This window comes from Prosopis cineraria, unplaced genomic scaffold (genome assembly GCF_029017545.1).
Source record: "Prosopis cineraria cultivar Desert tree isolate PC_DT_omini unplaced genomic scaffold, ASM2901754v1 PC13, whole genome shotgun sequence".
NCBI lineage: Eukaryota > Viridiplantae > Streptophyta > Magnoliopsida > Fabales > Fabaceae > Prosopis > Prosopis cineraria.
In genome coordinates this window covers 4004262-4025173 of record NW_026555344.1, presented here as the reverse complement: position 1 = coordinate 4025173, position 20912 = coordinate 4004262, and the positions used below count along the sequence as shown (strand labels likewise).

Here is a 20912-nt window from a genome sequence, read left to right as displayed (position 1 = left end):
ACAAAAATACTGATAGTGAGTTCAAATGAATAACAAAAACATTAAATATCTACCCATACAAATAGACAATTTCTATGATAATTTAATTCAATACAATTTAATTAAGAGTTCAATAAGCCAAATGGAACCCTAAAGTATTGTGCAAAAAGCATTTTGGGCCTTAAACTTTTAAAATATGCAAAATAGACCCTAAATTTTTAAATTATAGCAAATTAAACTTCATTGTTAATTCACCATTAACGCTATTACTGCTCACTCAATGGGGCCCAATCAAAATGTTGATGTGCTAATTCCTTACTGATGTGTCATTTTTAATTAGTACTATAGACTTTAAATTATTATGTAAGTAGCATCTTGGACTTTGAACTTAAAATTTAAAGCAAATTATCTCCATTATTTATATGTAGAATACTGACTATTTTGTAGATCAACTTAACCTCAGTGTGGTCCGCAACGATGACGTATTGTTGATCGTGATGGACGAGCCATAATTTTGTGAAATAATATTTTTGCCTCCTTTTTTTTTTTGCAATTTTTTTCCAAATGATTAATTTGGATTTGAAATCTATTGATAAAATTGTAAGCTTTTGCATTCATCATCTATAAAATTCTCTGATACTTAACCTTTTTTCAAATGCAATCCCAAGCTTTCACTATTAAATAAATAAATATTATTTAAAATAAGATTAAATTAGAGTTATATAGTATATAAAAGCATGCGATGCTAATTGCTTGAAAAATATTGCAAAGAAAGGGGCAAAAGAGTCCTTTCACAAAATTATGGATTGTCACACTAAAGCTAATTCAATCTACATAATAGTCAATGTTTAAACTAAACAGTGTAGGTAATTTGCTCTGAATTTTAAAGTTTAGAGTCTAGAATGTTACTAACGCAGTAGTTTAGGGTATGTGATACTAATTAAAAATGACACATCAGCATTTTGACTGAGCTCTATTAAGTGAACAGTAATGGCGCTAATAGTGAGTTAACGGTGAGGTTTAATTTATTATAAATTTAAAAAGTTAAGGTCCATTTTATATATTTTGAGAGTTTCATGATTCATAGATGCTTTTCACACAATACTTTAGATTCATTTTACTCATTAACCCTTTAATTAAAAAGACTAAGATGTTTATATATGCAATAAATATATAGTATTACAAAAAAATTAATATTAACAAATAAAAATAACTAAATATATATATCTTACTATTTTTATTGAAATATACTAATAAATGAGATATATGCATATTGTAATATTTTGAAATTTAAAATAAGATTACGTGAATTAAGTAAGGGTTAGGGTAATTAATCAAGGTCCTAATTAGATTAATTGAAGTTTGGGTGGTTATTCGGGTCTATTAAACCCTATATGAAGTAAGAGCTTGTATAAGATTTTTTTTTATGACTCAGGTTTAAACCTATCTAAAGCATGTTCGTTTTTGAAAGCCTATTTAAAAGTAAGATTTTAAACATGTTTGCATTTTAGTTAACATTTTAAATACACTTTAAAACTCTATAGTATACAAGATATAACATGATTTATCAATTATAATATATAATAATTGAAAGGACTTACCAACTATAATACAATTATAACAATAAAGTAACAATATCAAAATTAATATATAAGTCTAATATAATTGAAAATATAACTAAAAATAAAAAAGAATAGATTGATTAAAAATCAAATGATGAAACTAAATGTTTGTGAGATATGTTACTAAAATTATGTATGTATGTATGTATGTATGTAAAATAGGTTGGACTGTTGGCCTATAAGTTAGGCTTTGAAAGGCTTATTTAACTAAATAGACTTAATTAAAACCCTAAATCTAACCTGAGCTCATTTAGTAAATAAGTTAGACTAGACTTGAAGTAGGTCGGGTTGTAGGCCTTATTAGAGACCTAACCTATTCCCACCCTAGTGGAGACTAATTTGGTTTATATAACAGTCAACGTTCTATACATAAATGGCAAGAATAATTTATTTTGAATTTCAAATTTTAAAATCCAGGTTGTTACTCGTGCAATAGTTTAGGGTCTGTGATACTCATTAACCAATGACACATTAACAAAAAACAGTCACATCTTTAAAAAAAACTACCAAATAAGCATTTGACTGGACCCTACAAAGTCAAACCATTAATGGTGTTATTTATAAATTAATGGTGGGGGATAATTTTTTTTTAATTTAAAAATTTTATGATTCATTTTGTACATTTTAGGAGTTCAGGATTCAAGATATTTTTCACGCAATATTTTAGGGTTCAAATGCTTATTACCCTAAATTCTTTATAGATTTTTAGAATGTTAATTCAACTTTATTTATTTAAGTTTGTGGGTCTTTCTTCTAGAAGAAAATGACCCAGAAGACAGCTACCACAAACTCCTCTGTGCGTGCGTGCATCTGCAATCTAACTGTCAAATAACAATCAATGTGGGTGACAAAATTGGTAATAATTTTTCTATTTATGATTCACTTTTCGGTAACTTTATTCCACACGCTGGGGATGCCCATAACACGCCAAATAAGGGAGGAATGAGGACTTTGACTTCCGAAGGCAATATCTATTGTGCACAACTGTATTTGGCTTTCAAAACTTTTCCCAATGAAGCATTCCTAGCAGTTTTACTTCATAAAGATCTATAGTGGTACATTCCCATCCCAGCACTGTGAATAATGTCCAGACTAATCTCATGACACATGCACCTGACACGAACAGTAAATGAGAAGTGACAACTACTCTGTGTTATTCAATCTTACAGAGGGCTGCAAAAATGGAAGATTACTCCAGCAATCCAGTAAATATTAGGAAATCACAGAAAAGGAAAAGTTCAGAGCAGCAGAGGAAAAAGCTGAGACGCTTCCAGAGACAAGTTTCACAAAATGTTCGAGGAGGCTGGGTACCTTGTCCTCGAGGTCAAATTCTGGGTACAGAAGATAAATATATTCGGATATATATAGAAAGCAGGGTGCTATAATTTCCTCGCATACTGATGAATGTTTAAAGTTGGTATAATTCTTTGAGATTGTAAGGTTGTGCCACCTTGTGATCTTCATTCCAAATTAGCTCAGCGATTTGATGGTAAGCTTTTTCAGTGGGATGAACAGCATCAAAGATCAAATAATCTCCCACATCAGTGCACACATCATACTCTTTCACTGTCCTTTTCCCTCCACAGCTTTGCCATCCTCTGTACGGACCGCCGCCACAACATCCTATGTTGCTTTCCTTGAAGCCTTTTAAACAACACAGAAACAATATCGATCAGCAGGCTTGAAATTGAAGACTGCACAATTATTTAAGATTGCAGAATAAAGCAGGAGAGGCTTACAAGGTAGATATATAAGATTATAGAATAAAGCAGGATAGGCTAACAAGTAACAAGGTAGATATATGTAGCAGTACCATATTTTGAAGGTGAGTTCATTCTCTCACTAATTGAAGTGTAGAAATCAATGTATGAATATTTAAATCCTTCTAGCTGAGCTTCTATTCCATGGAGGGCTTCACTCAGTGCTTCGTTGTGTAATTTTACAACTTCTGTAACCGTTTCAACACAGCCATCTTGATCAGGTGGGATGAGCGTTTTAATTACAGGTAGACATCCTAAAGGAGGCAGGTTTAGAAATCCAAACTTTCTTCCTCTTTCTTATAATTTCCTAAACAGGTCAAATCAATGTCAGATTGATACCTTCAAATTGTGAATCAGACAGCTTAAAGAAATTTTCAGAGCTTAAAAAGTACTTACTTTGATAATAGTGGTCACATTGCCTATCACCATGTCAACATATTTTTCTTCAGGGTAAGTCTGAAACTTGGAAGAATTATTAGAACTGAAACGTACCAAGTAGTCATTAATCCCTATGCTAAACAGGAAGATAGCTTTGGACAACAATCTCTTTGCCTCTTCATCTCCCAAGCTCTGCTTCAGCAATCTCTCCACATCAATGAAATACTTGAGCTGACCAGTAAGGTCTATCACCTAATAAAAAATTCAATACAGAGTTAACAATTTACTCTAATCTGTTTATCAATGTTTGATGTTCTTATTCACTCTGAATACATTAGTTTAAGTAGGATCATAACCGATATTTTAATCTGATACTAAATTAGGAAATCAACAAAATGGAAAAAAACACCGGCGGATTTAGAATTTTGTTGTGAGAAGCTCAACTTCCAAAAATTAAAATTGCATTTCCCTATGCTAAAAATGTAACAGAAAAGCACTGAGTTTCTGAAAGGGAGAATCATCACATACAAATCCCTTATTGGTTTCAACAAGAGCACCACCACCAGCTGATGCAAAATTTACGCCATCAGTATATTGATGAAGACCAGGTTGCAAGTATGGCGGAATAAAAGGTAGCTTTACATGTTCAGCTGAGAAAATGCTTCAACGTTAGACAAACTCATGCTAAAATATAAGAAATATTCCTAAATAGAAATAGTTGCATCAATAAATAGACTAAACCAATTATGAATTAACACGTTTGTCAAAGATCAGCACAACTTGAAAGCGAGACGAACATATGTTTAATGTCTATGTACCCTTTATAACCTGACTCCACTTAAGACTTTTTCCAAATATAAAAAACAGATGCAAAACCTATTACCAATAAAATCTGGAATCAGACGTCCATCAGAAGGTCTTCCAGAAGGGTATTAAGTGTAGTATTCCCATAAGGCCAGAAATTTGCCTGAAAATCAGGGGTCGTGTTGATGTAGTTATTGTTTCCAGCATCAAATACTGAGTCCCCAAATATGAATAGCGCCACATGTTCTTTTGGCAAACAAAAGAAACCATGGCTGATACAAAGGCTGGCACAGAAGCCAAGAAACATATCTGAATCGTTGAATTATCCATTCTGTATTTGATTGATGTTTCTCATCGATAGCATCTTCTATATATGTATATAGGAATAGATCATCCATTTTTCAAATTGGACGTGATACAGTTTGCTTTCACAAAGGCTAAAATTCCGGGCAAATTCTTATTGGTGATATAAGCCATTGCGTTATTAGCAGATTGTCTGCTCAAACTTTAATTCAAGATGAATCTACAAGTCAAAAGATGGGCGCAGTAGCCCAATGCCTTCAACTTTCACTAGTCAAAAATTCTTTCAATTTTTTGAATTTCCTGTTTATTCGATCCCATTTTGATTATAAATTTGAATTCCCTATTTAATTATTAATGTATGATGCGATATGTCATGATTCATATCAGATCAGTACGCGAAGTCCTAATGTTAACGGCGTCGATTTCGTGGGCGGACCGTGAACGTCGGGTCAAGATCGTATCTGGAAGTTTTGGGGCTAATCTAGTACCATGCAATGTAATTCATAAATTGACATTTTTTTTTCGTGGGCTGCAAAATTATTTATCAATGTTTTATGATAAAATAATTCTAACATTTTTTAATAAGAATTCATTCAATTTATATGGTAATATAATCTTTGATAGTCCCTCCGTTAAAAAATGTATGGTATTTTTTGAAGGGTTAAATGTTAAAAAATATAAGCCGTTTTTAATCTTTTAAGATGTAATTATTATCCTTTTTTTTTTTCAAAAATACTCTTATTAATAGTGACTTTTTATTTATTATAAGATGTTTAATAGGGATAAATACGGAAAAATAGAGTTAGTTTGAAAGCAAGTAACTACTTTATTGAGGGTGAAATTCAGTTAAAAATGCTTTATATTTTTTAATGGAGGGAGTAGAATTTAGACAATTTTAAAGTTAAAAACTCATTTTTTTGGTGAAAAATTAATTTTTTTTAAATTCTAGTGATTATTAATGATATCATCATAATATTCAATTCCGAATTTTTTTTTGGAACAAATGTGTGATTTTATAGCTTAAATTTTCATTAAAATATATATATATATATATTTATAAATTGCTTTTTTAATTAAATTTATAATTTGCATATATTTTAAAAACCAATTTCATAAAAAAATGAAGTCATTTTTGCCATGCTTTGTCTTTAAATTCCGTAGTACTATTGTATGCTTTACAAAGTGAAATTTAATACTATAACTTACATGAGCTCTATAATTTATGTGAGGCCTAGACGATGGCCTTAATTGCTTAATTGGCCAAAAAAATTGCTTAAGGATAGTCATGGCCCTGGATTTGGGGCCTTTAGTAATGATGTGGTTTTCTTGAATATGCATGCATGATATATCAGTTTGAATTAATGATAATCATACTCTTTTTTATTGAAAAAATTAGAGAGAGGAATCTAATACTGCTAAAATTTATTATAAAGGGTCATAAAATTTAAAATTAGGTTGAAGGACCAAGATAAGTATAATTGACTATTATAAAACCTGTTAATAACACTTTAAAATTAATGTTCAGTATGGTATGAGTTTAAAAAAAAAATCTTTTACAAATAAAGTTGTGCATATTTCAATTCCACACAAAAAACAAAAATTTATTATTAAATTTAATTAAATCAATATTTTTAAAAAATAATTATTTTTAAAATAATTAATTGAATGTGATTTTAAAATCATTACTTTTAAAAATTATGCGATCAATATAAGTTAAAATATTTATTTTTTAAAAATTATTACATTTATAACTTCTTTTGAATATTCAAACTTGTGAAACTTGTGAATCTTCAAGGCACAGGAGATTTTTCACTTGCTTTGATTTCCAGTATTATTTTTCTATTTATTACTGCTAGTAACGTAACTGTCAAATTTAATTTGAGATGTTATAGAAAATATAGGAGATTATGATTAGGAGCAATTTATATTTTTAAATTTATATTTTTGTATTTGGTCCTTCTAAACAATTACTATTTTTAAGATCCTTTCTAATAAATATTATTTTCTCTAAGCACTTAATGATAAATTTTTTTCTTTTTTTAGTTAATGTGATAGACACTAGTGGTTTGATCTTACAGGTGAGATTAAACCGGCAATGTTTCAATTACTTGAGAGCTTACATGCTACTAAGTTATAAAACCATTGGTCAATAATGATAACCTCTACTTTATGTCATCTATGCTACACACACATACATGATCCTCTTGCTGTTTAATCCTACCTATATTATCTCTCAAGAAAAAAAGGAAGGGGAAAAACTATTATGATTTAGAATTTCAAGAAATAATGTATACTCTTTTATTAAAAATATAAGGTATTTTTTTTAAAAAAAATTGAATGTTAATATATTTTTTCCTATATATATATATATATATATTTTAGTGTAACATTGAATGTTAATATTGTGTTATATTTAAATATCTCAATTCATATATATAATTGAATATGATATAATAAAGTAATGTATGTGTACCTGAAAAATCCATCAGCGCTTGAGAAATCTCGATTACCTCAAGTGTAGACAGGTGCACAACCCACAGGTCCCTAGAGCCTTCAGAGAATTCAGAAATAATGGAGCAGTAGAGAAATGAGGCGTGTGTTTTGCGGTTATCGACTAATCGTCTTATATAGATCAGATTAGCAACTACCTTATTAAATAATAAATAATTATATATTTTATTATCTCTGACTCAGTCAGTTAAGAGATAGAAAATAACTGACGGCTACTGGGTTGTAGGTTGGGCCTCTACCCATTGGACTCACTTGTGCGGTCCTTTTATCACGGTCCACACAAGATCATAAAGACCAATTTGTTTAGGCTTATTAATTAATGTTAATTTATAAATAAATAAATATTCTAACAAATATGATTTAGAAATTGAAAGGGAGGTGTAATTAATATATTTTTTTCCTAAAAATTTCCTTAATAAATAAACTATTTTATACTTATTTTTTTAGTGAAACATTTGATTAAATAAAGACAAATATAAAAATGCTTTATATTTTTTAACAGAAGAAGTATACAGATAGGATTTTTTTTATATGCACCTTAGCTTCATTAATACTCTCCTGTCCTATTTATAAGGTAAAAAGAAAAGATTTATTTTGATCCTATTTATAAGATATTTTACTATTTTTTATATTTAATTTTACCTTTCTATTCTTATTAAGTGCTAGAAAAATTATTAAAAATAATTTTTGTTATTATTTGGGGGTAGAGATGGAAACTTATTAAACTTTAAGATAAAGTTAATGAGGTTTAAAAAAATTTTATTCCAAAGAAATATAATAAAAATATTTATAAATAGTATTAGAGGGAATAATTTGGTTTCATTTACTACATTCTGAATTCAAAGAGCTAGTTAAAAATTAAAATCTTTGGCGCACAGGAAGGGGGGAAGAAAAGAAACATTCTGAAAGCGACTTGGTTCGTTGAAGTATTCAACAATCATGCGAAAGTCATTTTAGAAGGGCAATTTTATTATACAATCAGAACTCAGAAGCTCTTAAAAGTAAACTTAGTACTCAGTTAACGTGTATTAATTGTAAAGTTTTAAATAAAATGAAAATGAATTTCATTTTTTTTTTTACATTAGAGCCGAAGTATATATGATTTACAAATTAATTTTAAATGCTGGGGATCTTAGTAAATTAAATTCAAATTTATGACTTTGTCCATGACTATAATTTTAGCTGACATCTCTTTCTAATTAAACTTATCCTCTACTTATTTCAGTAGAAAAGTTAATGAAATTTTACTCAAGAGCACAAATATATCTTTGTCTCCATCTGTATACAAATTTGCATTATAATCTTATTTGTTGAGAAACAACAAGTTACCAGGCATGCTAGAGACGTTGAGTCTCAATTGATAACAAAAGGATCTTAGGGCTCTCTTACCACAATTTACCTGGATGCAAAAGATACATAAGACTTGGTGGAACAAGTGTTTTGATTATTATTGAAATGTAAAATGATTACAAGTTTAAATTGAAGATAAAGCTAATTGATAAATTCAAGAACTATAGGTGCAAAATGTGAGTTTTTGAGTGTTGACTTTTTTTTCTTCTACGCTTTGGTACTCTATTTATAGTGACAGAGTGTGGCAACCTCTCTCTTAGAACTTAGAATGTTTTTTCAAAGAATCAAGGATCCCGCAAAACTTATGGTATGGTCTTTATTCACTGTCTTCCATGTTTGATAACTAGCCCGTCTCGTCAAAATACTTGGGCATGATGATGCTGTTCTCGTGAGATTCGAGATCATCTGAAATCATGTCTTTGTATACCAATGGTCCATTGAGTGGGTTTACAACTGGCGAGATTTCGACATGCTCATTGGCCGTGGCTTTCCATTGAGCTCGGGGCCGAACTCTTTATTTAAATGGTTGATTGAGCCTGACTCTCCAATCACCTAGCCCATATAGTTTTATGACCTACCCAATACTTTGATAAGCAATGTTTCATATTTAGCCCAAACAAATCTTTTTTAGTGAGCTGAATATTCACATTAATTAACTATAACATGATGTAAAACTTTGACGCACGTAAACCTAATGAACCATCATGGTATTGCTTTTATCTCTGATTTTCTTTCCAAACAAATGAAACGAAAGGGTAGAAGTGATATACAAAACACATTTATTAAGTAGACACAGAAGCTGATAATTAAAAAAAGAAAAAAAAAAGTAGACACAGAACAATGACAGTCTGTCTAATTTAGCTCTTCCGACTTCCATAGAAAGAAGACAAGGACACGCACAAACGTGTTTGTGCCTGGTTTAAACCTGGGACTTTTCTAAGAGAGTGAGGTAGCGCTGTCACTAAGATAGCTTGTGGTTGATGGATAAAATATAGGTAGATGGAGAAGATGATGGGAGCTACATGTGATAGAGTTGTTTGAGAGTGTAAGGAGAAGTGATGTTGCTGAAAGGAGATCCGTCCCATATCAAATGAGCAATCTGAGAATTGAAGCCTTCAGTGTTGTGACCAGCGTCAAAATAGACATACTCAAATGGGTTGCTACACAGCTCAAAAGGCAACACTCCGTATCCTCCACATGTCACTTGTCCTCCAAAGCTGCCTCCTCCACAGCATGCCACCTGCCCCTCCTTAAATCCTTCACACCACAATTACTTCATGTTAGGTATATGTATATTGTTGGATTATTTAAGTGTGAGTGAACTTGTGTTGAGGTAGTAAGTTTCACATTGGATAAAATCAAAATCAATAACAACTAATATAAAATAGAAAGGAACTTATAAACTTGAGCTATGGGATTTTTAGTTAAACTGTAATGTCTTTTCATTATTTTACCTATTTGTCTTTGATCTTCCCTATTTCCGGGCAGTCACCTCCCCTTCCTAATATGATTTTCTATAATATGCGAGGACAAATCTAACGTTGAGATCATGTCCCTAAAAAGCTAGACATAACATGTGTGCGCAAGCTGTGAGAGAATCTGAGGAAAAATGTCAAGTTACACACACTCACAGACCCTTACCATATTTATGAGGGTTGAAAATTCTGTCGTCCAATGCTGTATAGAAATCAAATATGGAGTATTTGAAGCCAGATACCTCCCTCTCCAGTTGCTTCATGACTTGTATTAGAGCTTTGTTGTGCTCTCTTGCCATTGAATTTTCCTTGTCATTGCACTGTCCGTCTGATAATCTGTTTGATGGATTGCAGCCTATGGGCCCTACATTTTGAAATGCAATCTTTCTGGCACCTAAACTTGTAATTTCCTGCAATTAATATCACATATTAAGAGAGACATATAGTGCTTTGAGATAAAAGTAGAGAAGAATTTCAACAAGGGGTCTTGAGTCATACTTGTAGATTTTTATACAGGTTCCCTATCACCAGTTTCACAAAAGCTCTCATGCTTGCTTCATTAGCATCAGGGTAATCAGCATAAAAATTCAGATAATCGTCGCCACCGATGCTAAATAAGTAGACAGCATTGGTCAAAACCCTCTCGGCTTCTGCATCGCCGACTTCCTTTTTCAATAAACCTATCATTTGCTTGAAGAACTCACCTGGACTGGAAGATCGTTCTGAAACAATGGAGAAATAACTTTTTTTCTGATCCATGGAGATCGAAGAAGATGAGGAAATTAAATTAAAAGCTCATCAAGACTTGAAGCCTTAACTAGGGAACATACATCAGTGGTTGTGCCAAAAAGAACACAAGCTCCACCAGTAGCAAAGTTGGCTCCATCAGTGAACACGTGGCGCGTCGGCTCCGTGTACGGTGGAAGGATAGGCAAGCCCGCATACGTAGCTGCGACCCACAAATGTACAATTAATTATAGAAAAAACTAATTATTAGAACGTGTTGATGTTTTGATAAATTTTTAAAAAATGATTTGATAAATTGAAGATGTTTGAATGATTTTTCAAAAATTAATTTTAAATACATAAATAAATAATAAAATAGAGGAGCTAAATGGAGTTTTGCAAACGAAAAAATTTTAACTTCTCCAAATTAAAGTTTCACAAGCCAAATAGTGTTTTAGAAAATAAGAATGTTTGGATACATTTTTGCAAAATTATAATTTTGGTCCTAGAATTGATTCTTAATAAGTATCCAATCAGCCCTATTTAAGTAACAAACCATTTTGATTTGTGATATTAAGTAGGGGTGTTTAATTTGAACCCGTCTTGATTGACCCAATATCGTCTCGATTATATTGCAACGGATCTTATCCTGGCCCAAAAATAATCAAGACCGGACTTTACGGGATGGGACAGGAAAGAAATTCAGGATGGGATGGGACACAGAATTATCATTGGGACGTCCCATTCCGTGAATATTATATATATTATTTTTTATTTTAAATATATTAATTATGTTAATATAATTTATTCTTATATTAATTATATCAATTATAATTTCAATACTTACAGTTCTTATTTAAAACTAAGTTTTTTTGTATTGATAATTTTAATGGCATAGAGTAAACATGACAATATCTTTCTTTATAATATATTAATTATATTAATATAATTTATTCTTATATCTATCTATTTAATAACTTTTATTTATAAAGTATTTTTTGCTTTATTTTTAGAAGAGTAATTAACTTAGTGCATCTCCATGAAGCAGAAGAACAATGATTTGATATTGTACTTGACTTGTCTGTTGTTGCTACTCTTATAACATAAAGATCACTTGTATTTTTTATTATAATGTGTAGTTGTGATTAATATAATTTAATAATTGACTTTAAATTGTTGTGATTTATGTACTTGTATTGTTTTGATTTTAAATTCAATAAATTATATGATTTAAAATTTTAATGAATATTATTATCCAGATCTTTCTTCAATATTATCTCATTTATCAAGACGGTAGGACGCCCCAATCTTGTCCCGGTCCAATCCCGACTCTAACGAGACGGGACAACTTTCGAAACAGGACAGATACGAGATCAAAATTCAATCAATCTTTTTTTGGGATGGGACAAAAGATGGGGTGTCCCAATCTCGTCCCATCCCGTGAACACCCTAATATTGAGTCCTACAAGTATGCACCTTTATTTAGTCTTTATCAAATATGAGATTTCATGAATTGTTTTTATCTTTAACTAAATCAAAATAAGTAAATTTTAATGTATTAATAATACTAATAACAAGAGTATGTTATAGAATAAAAATTTATAAAAGATTCACATATTTTGATTTAATTAAAAACATGTACTTTTAAGTTTATAAGACTAAATATACAAGTTTTTGCCATCAGAGATGGACGAGATTACCGATGAAGTCCGGGGGGATACGTCCATCGGAGAATCTTCCGGTAGCACGATGGAAAAAGGTTTCGCCATAAGGCCAATAAAGAGTGGGCAGTGGGGAACTTGCCTTCACATAACGATCGTTTCCAGGATCAAACAGAGAATCCCCAAACACGAACAGTGCTTTGCGTTCAGGCTGCTGCTTATACTCAACATGGCACCTTTCTAAGTTTATCGTCACAATGCTCAGTAAGCAACATATCACATAACCAACACTTGCCATCCTTTATCATTAACCTCTTCTTCCTTCTATTTCTTCCCGTCCCATAGTGTCTATGCGTGGATATATATATATATATATATATATGAGTTTGTGTGCTTTTCTTTTGTATATGAAAACTACCCATAACAACTACAAACTCCTTGTTGATTATTTGGCACGTGCATCTGCCAATCTAACTGTCAAACATGTAGCACGTCTCCAAAAACAAAGAAGCAAGCTATGTCGGTGACAAAATTGGCTTGGTCAGGGTATTACATGTACATTTTTTTCATTTGAATTGCTTTAAATTGTTCATCTGTTTGAGAATTAATACATTTTTCTTAAAAATATCCAATGAATTAGTTGCAAAAGAAGAGAAAAGGCATGTAGCATGTTAGTTTGAACTTTGAAGAGTAGAAGGACAAAAGAAGTTGTGGTGGAGAAACAATTAATGGAGGAAGTAATACACTTGAAGCATGCACTTGAATGAATAAAAAGAGGGAAGGAGAGCAACTTGAAAGGGTAATGAAGAGAGAGAAGATAAAAGCAACGTCCACCACTAAATTCACCGCACAATATAAATGCTGCATCAACTAGCTTTGCTCAAAACGCTCATTCTATAAGCTTTTAATATCCCAGTGTAAGTTTGGGCCATTTCAATTTTATTTTTATCTATACAAAATTTTATGAACTATTAACATCCTAGTCTATGTTTGAGCCATTTCAACCTTGGTTGGAATGTTAACCAAATATAGCCTGAATCTCTGAATATGAATAGGGCAACATGTTCTCTTGCAAACAAAAGAAACAATGGTAGATACTCTTTTTGGCTTTTATTATAAGATATCTCTAACTATTTTATTAGAATTTATAAGGGGTTAATAACTAAATAATTTTTTTCAGAAGGTGCTCTATAATAGAGGCTGAAAAGAGTATAAAGATTGGCATTTAAAACAAAGAAACATAACTGAATCGTTGAACTTGCCATTCTGTATTTGATTTCACAGAGGGTAATTAAAATTCAAGGAAAATTCTTGGTGATATAAGCCATTGCGTTATTAGCACTTAGCGGATTATCTGTCTTTCCATATTGTTTGTTTTCTTCAAAATTTCATAAATTTTTACTGCATGAACCTTGAGTATGTCTAATAGCTGCCATCATATTTGGGTCTGGTTTCTATGCTAGGATGAAATCTATGATCCAAATTTAATATATTATTATATATTATATTTATTAAAATAAAAATTTATAAAAATTATAAAATAATTTTAAGTAATCTTTTATTTTTAATTCAGTATAAGTTTAATTTAGTGGGTTCAATTTAATGTTAAAATTTTATAGTTGATGTATATTAATTGTGCAAAATACATAAGGATAATTAATATACATCAACTATAAAATTTTAATATTAAATTAAACACGCTAAATTAAATTTAGATCAGATTAAAAATAAAAAATTATTAAAATTATTTTTTAATTTTTATAGATTACATTTTAATAAATGTAATATATAATAATATAATAATAATAATTTAAATTTAAATCATTTAAATTAAATATTTAAGTGGTTCATATTTCTTTCAAGGAGGGATGAGTGGGACCAATTCCCGCCATATTCGCGTGTACAGCTTTTGTCTCGTCTCTTTGAGTGGGGAACCAATTCCCACCGTATTCACGTGTACAGCTTTTCTTTGTCTCTTGCCGTTTTCTCTTGTCTTCAAATTCGTGCACTGGGCAAGCGTTTTGGAATACTGATAAATTAAAAGCAAGAAATGGGGTATGCAATGGGCTAGAATTTGTTTTCGGAGCAAAGTCTGAACAGTAAAAACAACCCGCTGCAAACAAAAGCTTAAACAATTCCTCTCTCATTAAACCCCATCTCTGTTATGAAAAATGGCTTTTTGAATAAAGAGACAAAATACGCTATTAGAATTAAGCACTACAAACAAAAAATATTATTTAGAAAAGCTCAATAATCTGCCTCTAATTAATAAAAAATTTCTCTCTAAATAAATAGAGACAGATTTAAAAATGAGCATTATGGTATTTCAAAAAGGGACGTTACTAAATAATTAGAAGTGAATTTTTTAAGCTGTCGTTGATTAAAGATGAATTTATTCTATCTCTGAATAAAAAGATACTACTCTAATTTTCTTAAAAAATTTATTGTTATAAAATATTTTAAAAATTATATAAAATGATAGAAACGAAATAAAATAATCTCTAAATCCTTCTCTAGAAAAAATAAAAAACTAAATTTTTTAGATCTGCACTGTCATGTCAGTGTCATGTCACCCATCACATGTAAATCAACTAATGCCACATCACTTAACACCTCACCAGCCACATGTGGATTTGCACTTGCCAGCTCACCTGCCAATATGTGGGTCAATTAATGTCACATTACGTTATAAGTCATATTGTCACATTACGTCATGTCAACCTCCACCACATGTCACATCACGTATTATCATCAATATATATTTACAAATCTTATAAAAGGAAGGTGATTAGTGATAAATCTTTTCTCTTCCATTAATCAACATACATTGATATAATATTAAGTATCTTATTCCATTGGTCTATTAATTTTTGTATAATTAATTTAATATTACTACTTCAATGGTTGGTGTGATTAGATTTTTTTTATTGTTGTCAAAATTTCATTTAATTTTTCATTTATTGTAATTGATTAGAGTCATCTATCATGAGAGCATTAATTATGTTATTTCTCATGCTCTCAAGTCTTGCTAGAAAGTTTATGTTCCCAATACAGGAATATCTTTATGTCTCTCAATCTTATATGCCTTAATGGATGATTGATCAGTCATTCTCCTAAATGAGTTTGTTGCTAATGGTGAAGGGTTGGGGGCTCGGAGTAGAGGAGTTTCGCACCTCTTTCCAGCCAATCTCAGGAAGAGAATGTTGGGTTCATCCACATACTTCCTGAAGAATTTGAATCTCACAACTTCAATCTGATTGATTAAAAAAATGACTCTCATCAGTTAATAAAATTTAGGCCAATGTTAATATGAAAATATCTCTTGACTCATTAATGAGATTTAAATTATTTTTTTATTTTTCATATATTTTTAGTCTACTTTTATGAGAGCATTGATTTAATAGTAGTCCTATTTTTAAATTTCCCTTATCGTTAATATAAACTCCATTCGACTATCCTTTTCTATTTGCTATACTTTCCCATGCCTTTTCAAATATCCTAATTAATGAAATTTAATTTATTTTTCTATTTTCATATATTTTCAGTCTACTTTCACAACAGTATTGATTCAAGAGCAATTCCATTTTTAAACTTCCTTGATTGTTAACATTAGCTTCATCCAACTATCCCTCTACATTTGTTGTATTTTTTCATACTTTTTCAATTTTCCTAATCAATGACATTTAATTCATTTTCCTATTTTTCATGTATTTTTTTTGATTTTTTATACTCAATATCAATCAACTTTCATCAAATATCATTCATAAACATTATCTATAAAAAGAAAAAAATAAAAAAAAGTTTAAGTTTGATTGGGATCATCAATCCTTATTTCATAGCCATGGCCCTTCAAATTGTGCATGTTTCACCATACATTTTGAGTTGACAAGATAACACGGCGACTCTTCATCTTTTTACATCGAAAAAACAAGATGGGAACGATTTGACGAACAATATATATTTAATTCTTTGATCATACATACATACATACGTATAAAAGAAAAAATATATCTCTTTCCTTTTCGGTGAGGAAGATAAGAGTGTGCTTTCTTATGCATTTTATGCACAAATCCTTTTCTTCCTTCTAACCTTTTAATATTTATATTTATAATATTAATAAAGATAAAAAATGTTTAATAATTTAAAATATTAGTAATAAATTTTAAATTTAGCCAAAGACAAGATGTGTATAAATAAAATATCCGAGAGGCAAAATGATTGAATAGAGAAACTCTAAAAAATATAGTCATCTCATATGTGTCAATATCAATTATATAAATGATATTTGTTTTAAATTTCTTTACACACGAGAAACTATCGAGTTTATTACAAAATATGCCAAGATTAAGGTTTGATCCTTTAACCTTCCCACATTTCAAACTTTAAATCCTCTTTTGCTCGTTGAATTGAAATGAATATACAATTATTATATGCAAAATTAAATATATATTACTTAACTACATACACATATATAAAATAATATATTATTAAAAACATATACTCTTTTATTAAAAAATATAAGGTATTTTTAACTGTAACATCTTGATTTTTATATAATAAAGAAATTGTGGAATTTAGGTTTTGAGGAAAAAAATGATAATAATAGGAATTTATATTATTTGAGGTTATTTAAAAATAATATTATGATTAGGTATTTAATTATAAATTTAAAAATTTAAATTTAAAACCACATAAGCAATATTTAGTTAAGATATAATACATAAATAATTTTTTTATGTGTGTGTTAAAAAAAAGAAAGGTAGAAGGAACAAAAAAAAGGGGGGGTGGAAGGTTGTTGTTTCTAAGTCCCACATTGGTTAGATGAGGAAGAGAAGAGGTGCCTTCATGTATAAAAAGGAGGGGGTGTGTGCATTAGGAAGCATGAGAGGCTAAGATGCAATTTAGAAAAATTGCAACTTTTGGCCCAAAGGTTTGAATAATTAAATTCAAACCTATAGTTTTTTTTAATATAATTTTGGGACTCACAATCCCATTTTTATATTATTTTTCTCTCTTCCTCTCACGTTGCTCGGGGTTTTTCTCGCAAGGGAGGATTATTTTCTTTTTCTTCAGGTATGTTCTAACTTTCCTGTTTAGATTAGCATTTAAAAATTTATTTAATTACAAAATTAATTTTATAGTTATTTTCTAAATAATATTAGCTTTCTAGTGATATGATTATTTTGTAGGATAGAGTAAATATTTTGATTAGATTTTTCTATAGGATAGTTAATCTGATGATATGATGGATTAAAAATATAGGTTAAAACTCTTAGGATATAATAAATATTATATAATATTTTCTTGAGGTTGAAACTCATGTTTAAGAATTTTTGAGTTAAAATCTAGATCTATATGGTTGAATTTATGTGCAATCTGAGATGTAGGATAAACCTATGATTATTAAATATTTATTTAAATATGAATAGGTATTTTTGAGGTTATAGAAAGGTGATTTGAGGCTTCAGGATAATTTTAAAATTTTTAATTTATTTTTAGATGAATTTTTAGAATATAGAAGGATGAAATTGTGATACTAGAAGTGATTTGAGGATAAAAAAAATAGTTTATTAGGGTATGAGAATTTTAGAAAAGAATTTGGGAAGTTAAATGAGGCATAAATCTTAAATTAGTGTTAATATGGATTATAGATCTAAGACTTTCTAACTATTTAAATTAGAGTTATTTATTTTAATGTAAAATTAATATATAGTATTGTGAAATAATTATGTAGATTATATTGACAAAGATAGTGGTGAAAAAGGAGTTGTGAAGGGGAACTTGTTATTCAAGACACAAGGTAACCATTATTAATGTGTTGTGATGGGTGTGTTTGTGAATGGTTATGTGTTGTTTTGTTGTTTGGAAAAATTATGAATTATTAAAAATAAATAATGTTATATACTTCCGTGAAATTATTGCCAAGTGGGTTAAAAATTTATTTTTTGTTTATCATGATGAGATATTATTGTTCGGATATATTTCTGTTTGGATATTTGAATGATGCATGACTTGTCAGGGTTTTTAATGTATGGTGTTAATGGGAATTTCTGTTCGGTTAATTATTACCACGTGGTAAGCCCTCATTGGACCCAATGAGTGGCATGTCGCTTGGTCCAACTCACCTTTGGCCGGGTGATTTGGCGTCCGAGCATGGCGAAAGGAGGATATAAGGTGCAGTCATGCAAAATAAATACTTGTTCGGTTTGTTTGAAAGTATTGTTCGGTTAAATGTTTTGTGTGCCCACTTAGCAATCACATGATTAGTTACATCCGCATGCATCATTACATATTAATTTTTGGTTACTGGGACTTTTAAGTCTCATTCCCTGTTAATATTTTTACAGGAGCGAGTCCGGCTGAGAAAGCACCAGAGGTGTAACTGTGGTGTATGAGACACCATCTTTTACGTTGCCTCTTATTTTAGATTATACAATGTATCTTGTGCCAACTTAGGACATATCTTCTTTGTGAAGCATGTAAACTCTAATCCTTTTTATTAAAAGTATTTATATGACCAAGAGGATTATGTCTGTCCCTCTTGATTTATGATCTGATTTGAATAACATGCTATGAGGATCATGTCTATCCCTCATGGTTCTAATTTTTTTTTTGAGATATTTTAAGACCTGTGGTATATTGTCTTGGATGTATCGTGGTAGAAATTTTTCTACCATGATAAGGGTTTAATGAAAAAAAATAAAAAAAAGGATTTGTTGAATTAATAACTTGTGAAAAATCGGTCTGTAAATTTGAGGGTGTTACATTAACCAAATCTTACCCTCTAATAAAGTAGTTACCTACTTTTCAACTAACTCTATCTTTTCATATTTACCTCTATTAAACACCTTACAATAAATATAAAGTTATTATTAATAAAAATATTTTTTTAAAAAGGTAATGATTATACCTCAAAAGATTAAAAATGTCTTATATTTTTTAATATTCAACTCCTCAAAAAAATGTATTATATTTTGGAACGAATGGAGTACATATATTATATTTTATTTTCAATTATTAATATGATAAAATTATGTTTATGACTATTTATATTATATTTGAATAAAATATTATTTTTTTAGGAAAATGAACTTAAAATGAAACAAATTTTTAATAAAAAATATTATTTTCCAAATGACAATAATTAATTATATAATTTATTTAAAATATGTATTATTTTACTTTATATTAAATATTTTTTACTTTTATCTTTTCCATATTGCTCTCAAAAATTAATAAATAAATAATTAAATTTTTATCTTCTTTCAAAATGGTTAAATCTTTCTTATTCTTTTCTTACAAGTAAATTTTATCTACAATTTTTTAAATATTTTTAAATTATTTTAATGAAAAATTAATTTTAATCATATAATTTTTTTAATTGTCATTTTGAACAATTTTTAATTTTTTAATGAATACTAATAACTTTTAAAAAAAATATTTAAATTAAATATATATTTATATAAATATTTTCATTTAAAAATTATTTTTTAAAAAATATTTTTTGTCAAACTTATTTAATTGGGAACAAATTGAAAATTTTAAATCTCATATATATGCTATATATATGCATATTAAAATTTTATTCTATTTATAATAAATTAAATATTATTTTATTTATATAATTATATGCTATACTATATATCAAATTTATTTAATACGGAACAAATTTAAAAGTTTAAATCTTATAAATATGTTATATATATTAATACTTTATTTTATGTTATTAAATATTATCTTGCTGTTTCAGTTTGGTTTGGTTACTAACCTCGGTACTATCTTTTCTGACTTCCTTTCTCTTCCACTCAGTAGCAGGTGCCTTGCCTTTGCTGTGGAACCTTTGGTCTGTTGCGGTGTTGTCTTCTTTTAAATAAACATTTTTATACTTTTAATTTAAACTTTTAAATATTTATTTAAAGTTATTTGAGCTTAATTAAATATTATTTAATTTTATTAATCTACCTTCAATTTTTAGATTTTAATTATCTAAATTTTTTATTTTAAAAGAAACAAATTAATCATTTAATTTCTTTAGTTTTGACCCAATTATAACTCAATTCTTGAACTTTAACTCATTATAATTCAATCCCTCAAATTTTAATTAAATTATAAATTAGTTCATAAACTTTACCCCTTACAATTTAGTCCTTAAAGTTTTAAATTTTTAAAAATTGATCCCTACATTTTAAAAAATAAAATTACAAAGATTAAAAATATTTTAAACTTTTAATATTTATAAATATTAAAAGGGTCTAGTAATTTAAGTTATTAGTAGTAAATTTTAAAATATTTTAATTATTATAATTTTATTTTTAAAAATATAGGATCAATATTTAAGAGGTT

The 20912-nt window shown here is 29.0% G+C and overlaps 1 protein-coding gene and 1 pseudogene across 1 annotated transcript; both read right to left on the bottom strand.

The window, feature by feature from the left end:
• Nucleotides 1–2734: 2734 nt before the first annotated feature.
• LOC129291286 (GDSL esterase/lipase 2-like) lies at nt 2735–4877 on the bottom strand. The gene is given in 6 exon segments (XM_054928567.1): nt 2735–3245; nt 3415–3657; nt 3754–3991; nt 4268–4389; nt 4623–4673; nt 4676–4877. Coding segments are annotated over 6 exon segments (1065 nt in total). The 5' UTR covers nt 4851–4877; the 3' UTR covers nt 2735–3009.
• Nucleotides 4878–9472: 4595 nt separating this feature from the next.
• Nucleotides 9473–12897, bottom strand: LOC129291287 (GDSL esterase/lipase 4-like; annotated as a pseudogene).
• Nucleotides 12898–20912: the final 8015 nt, after the last annotated feature.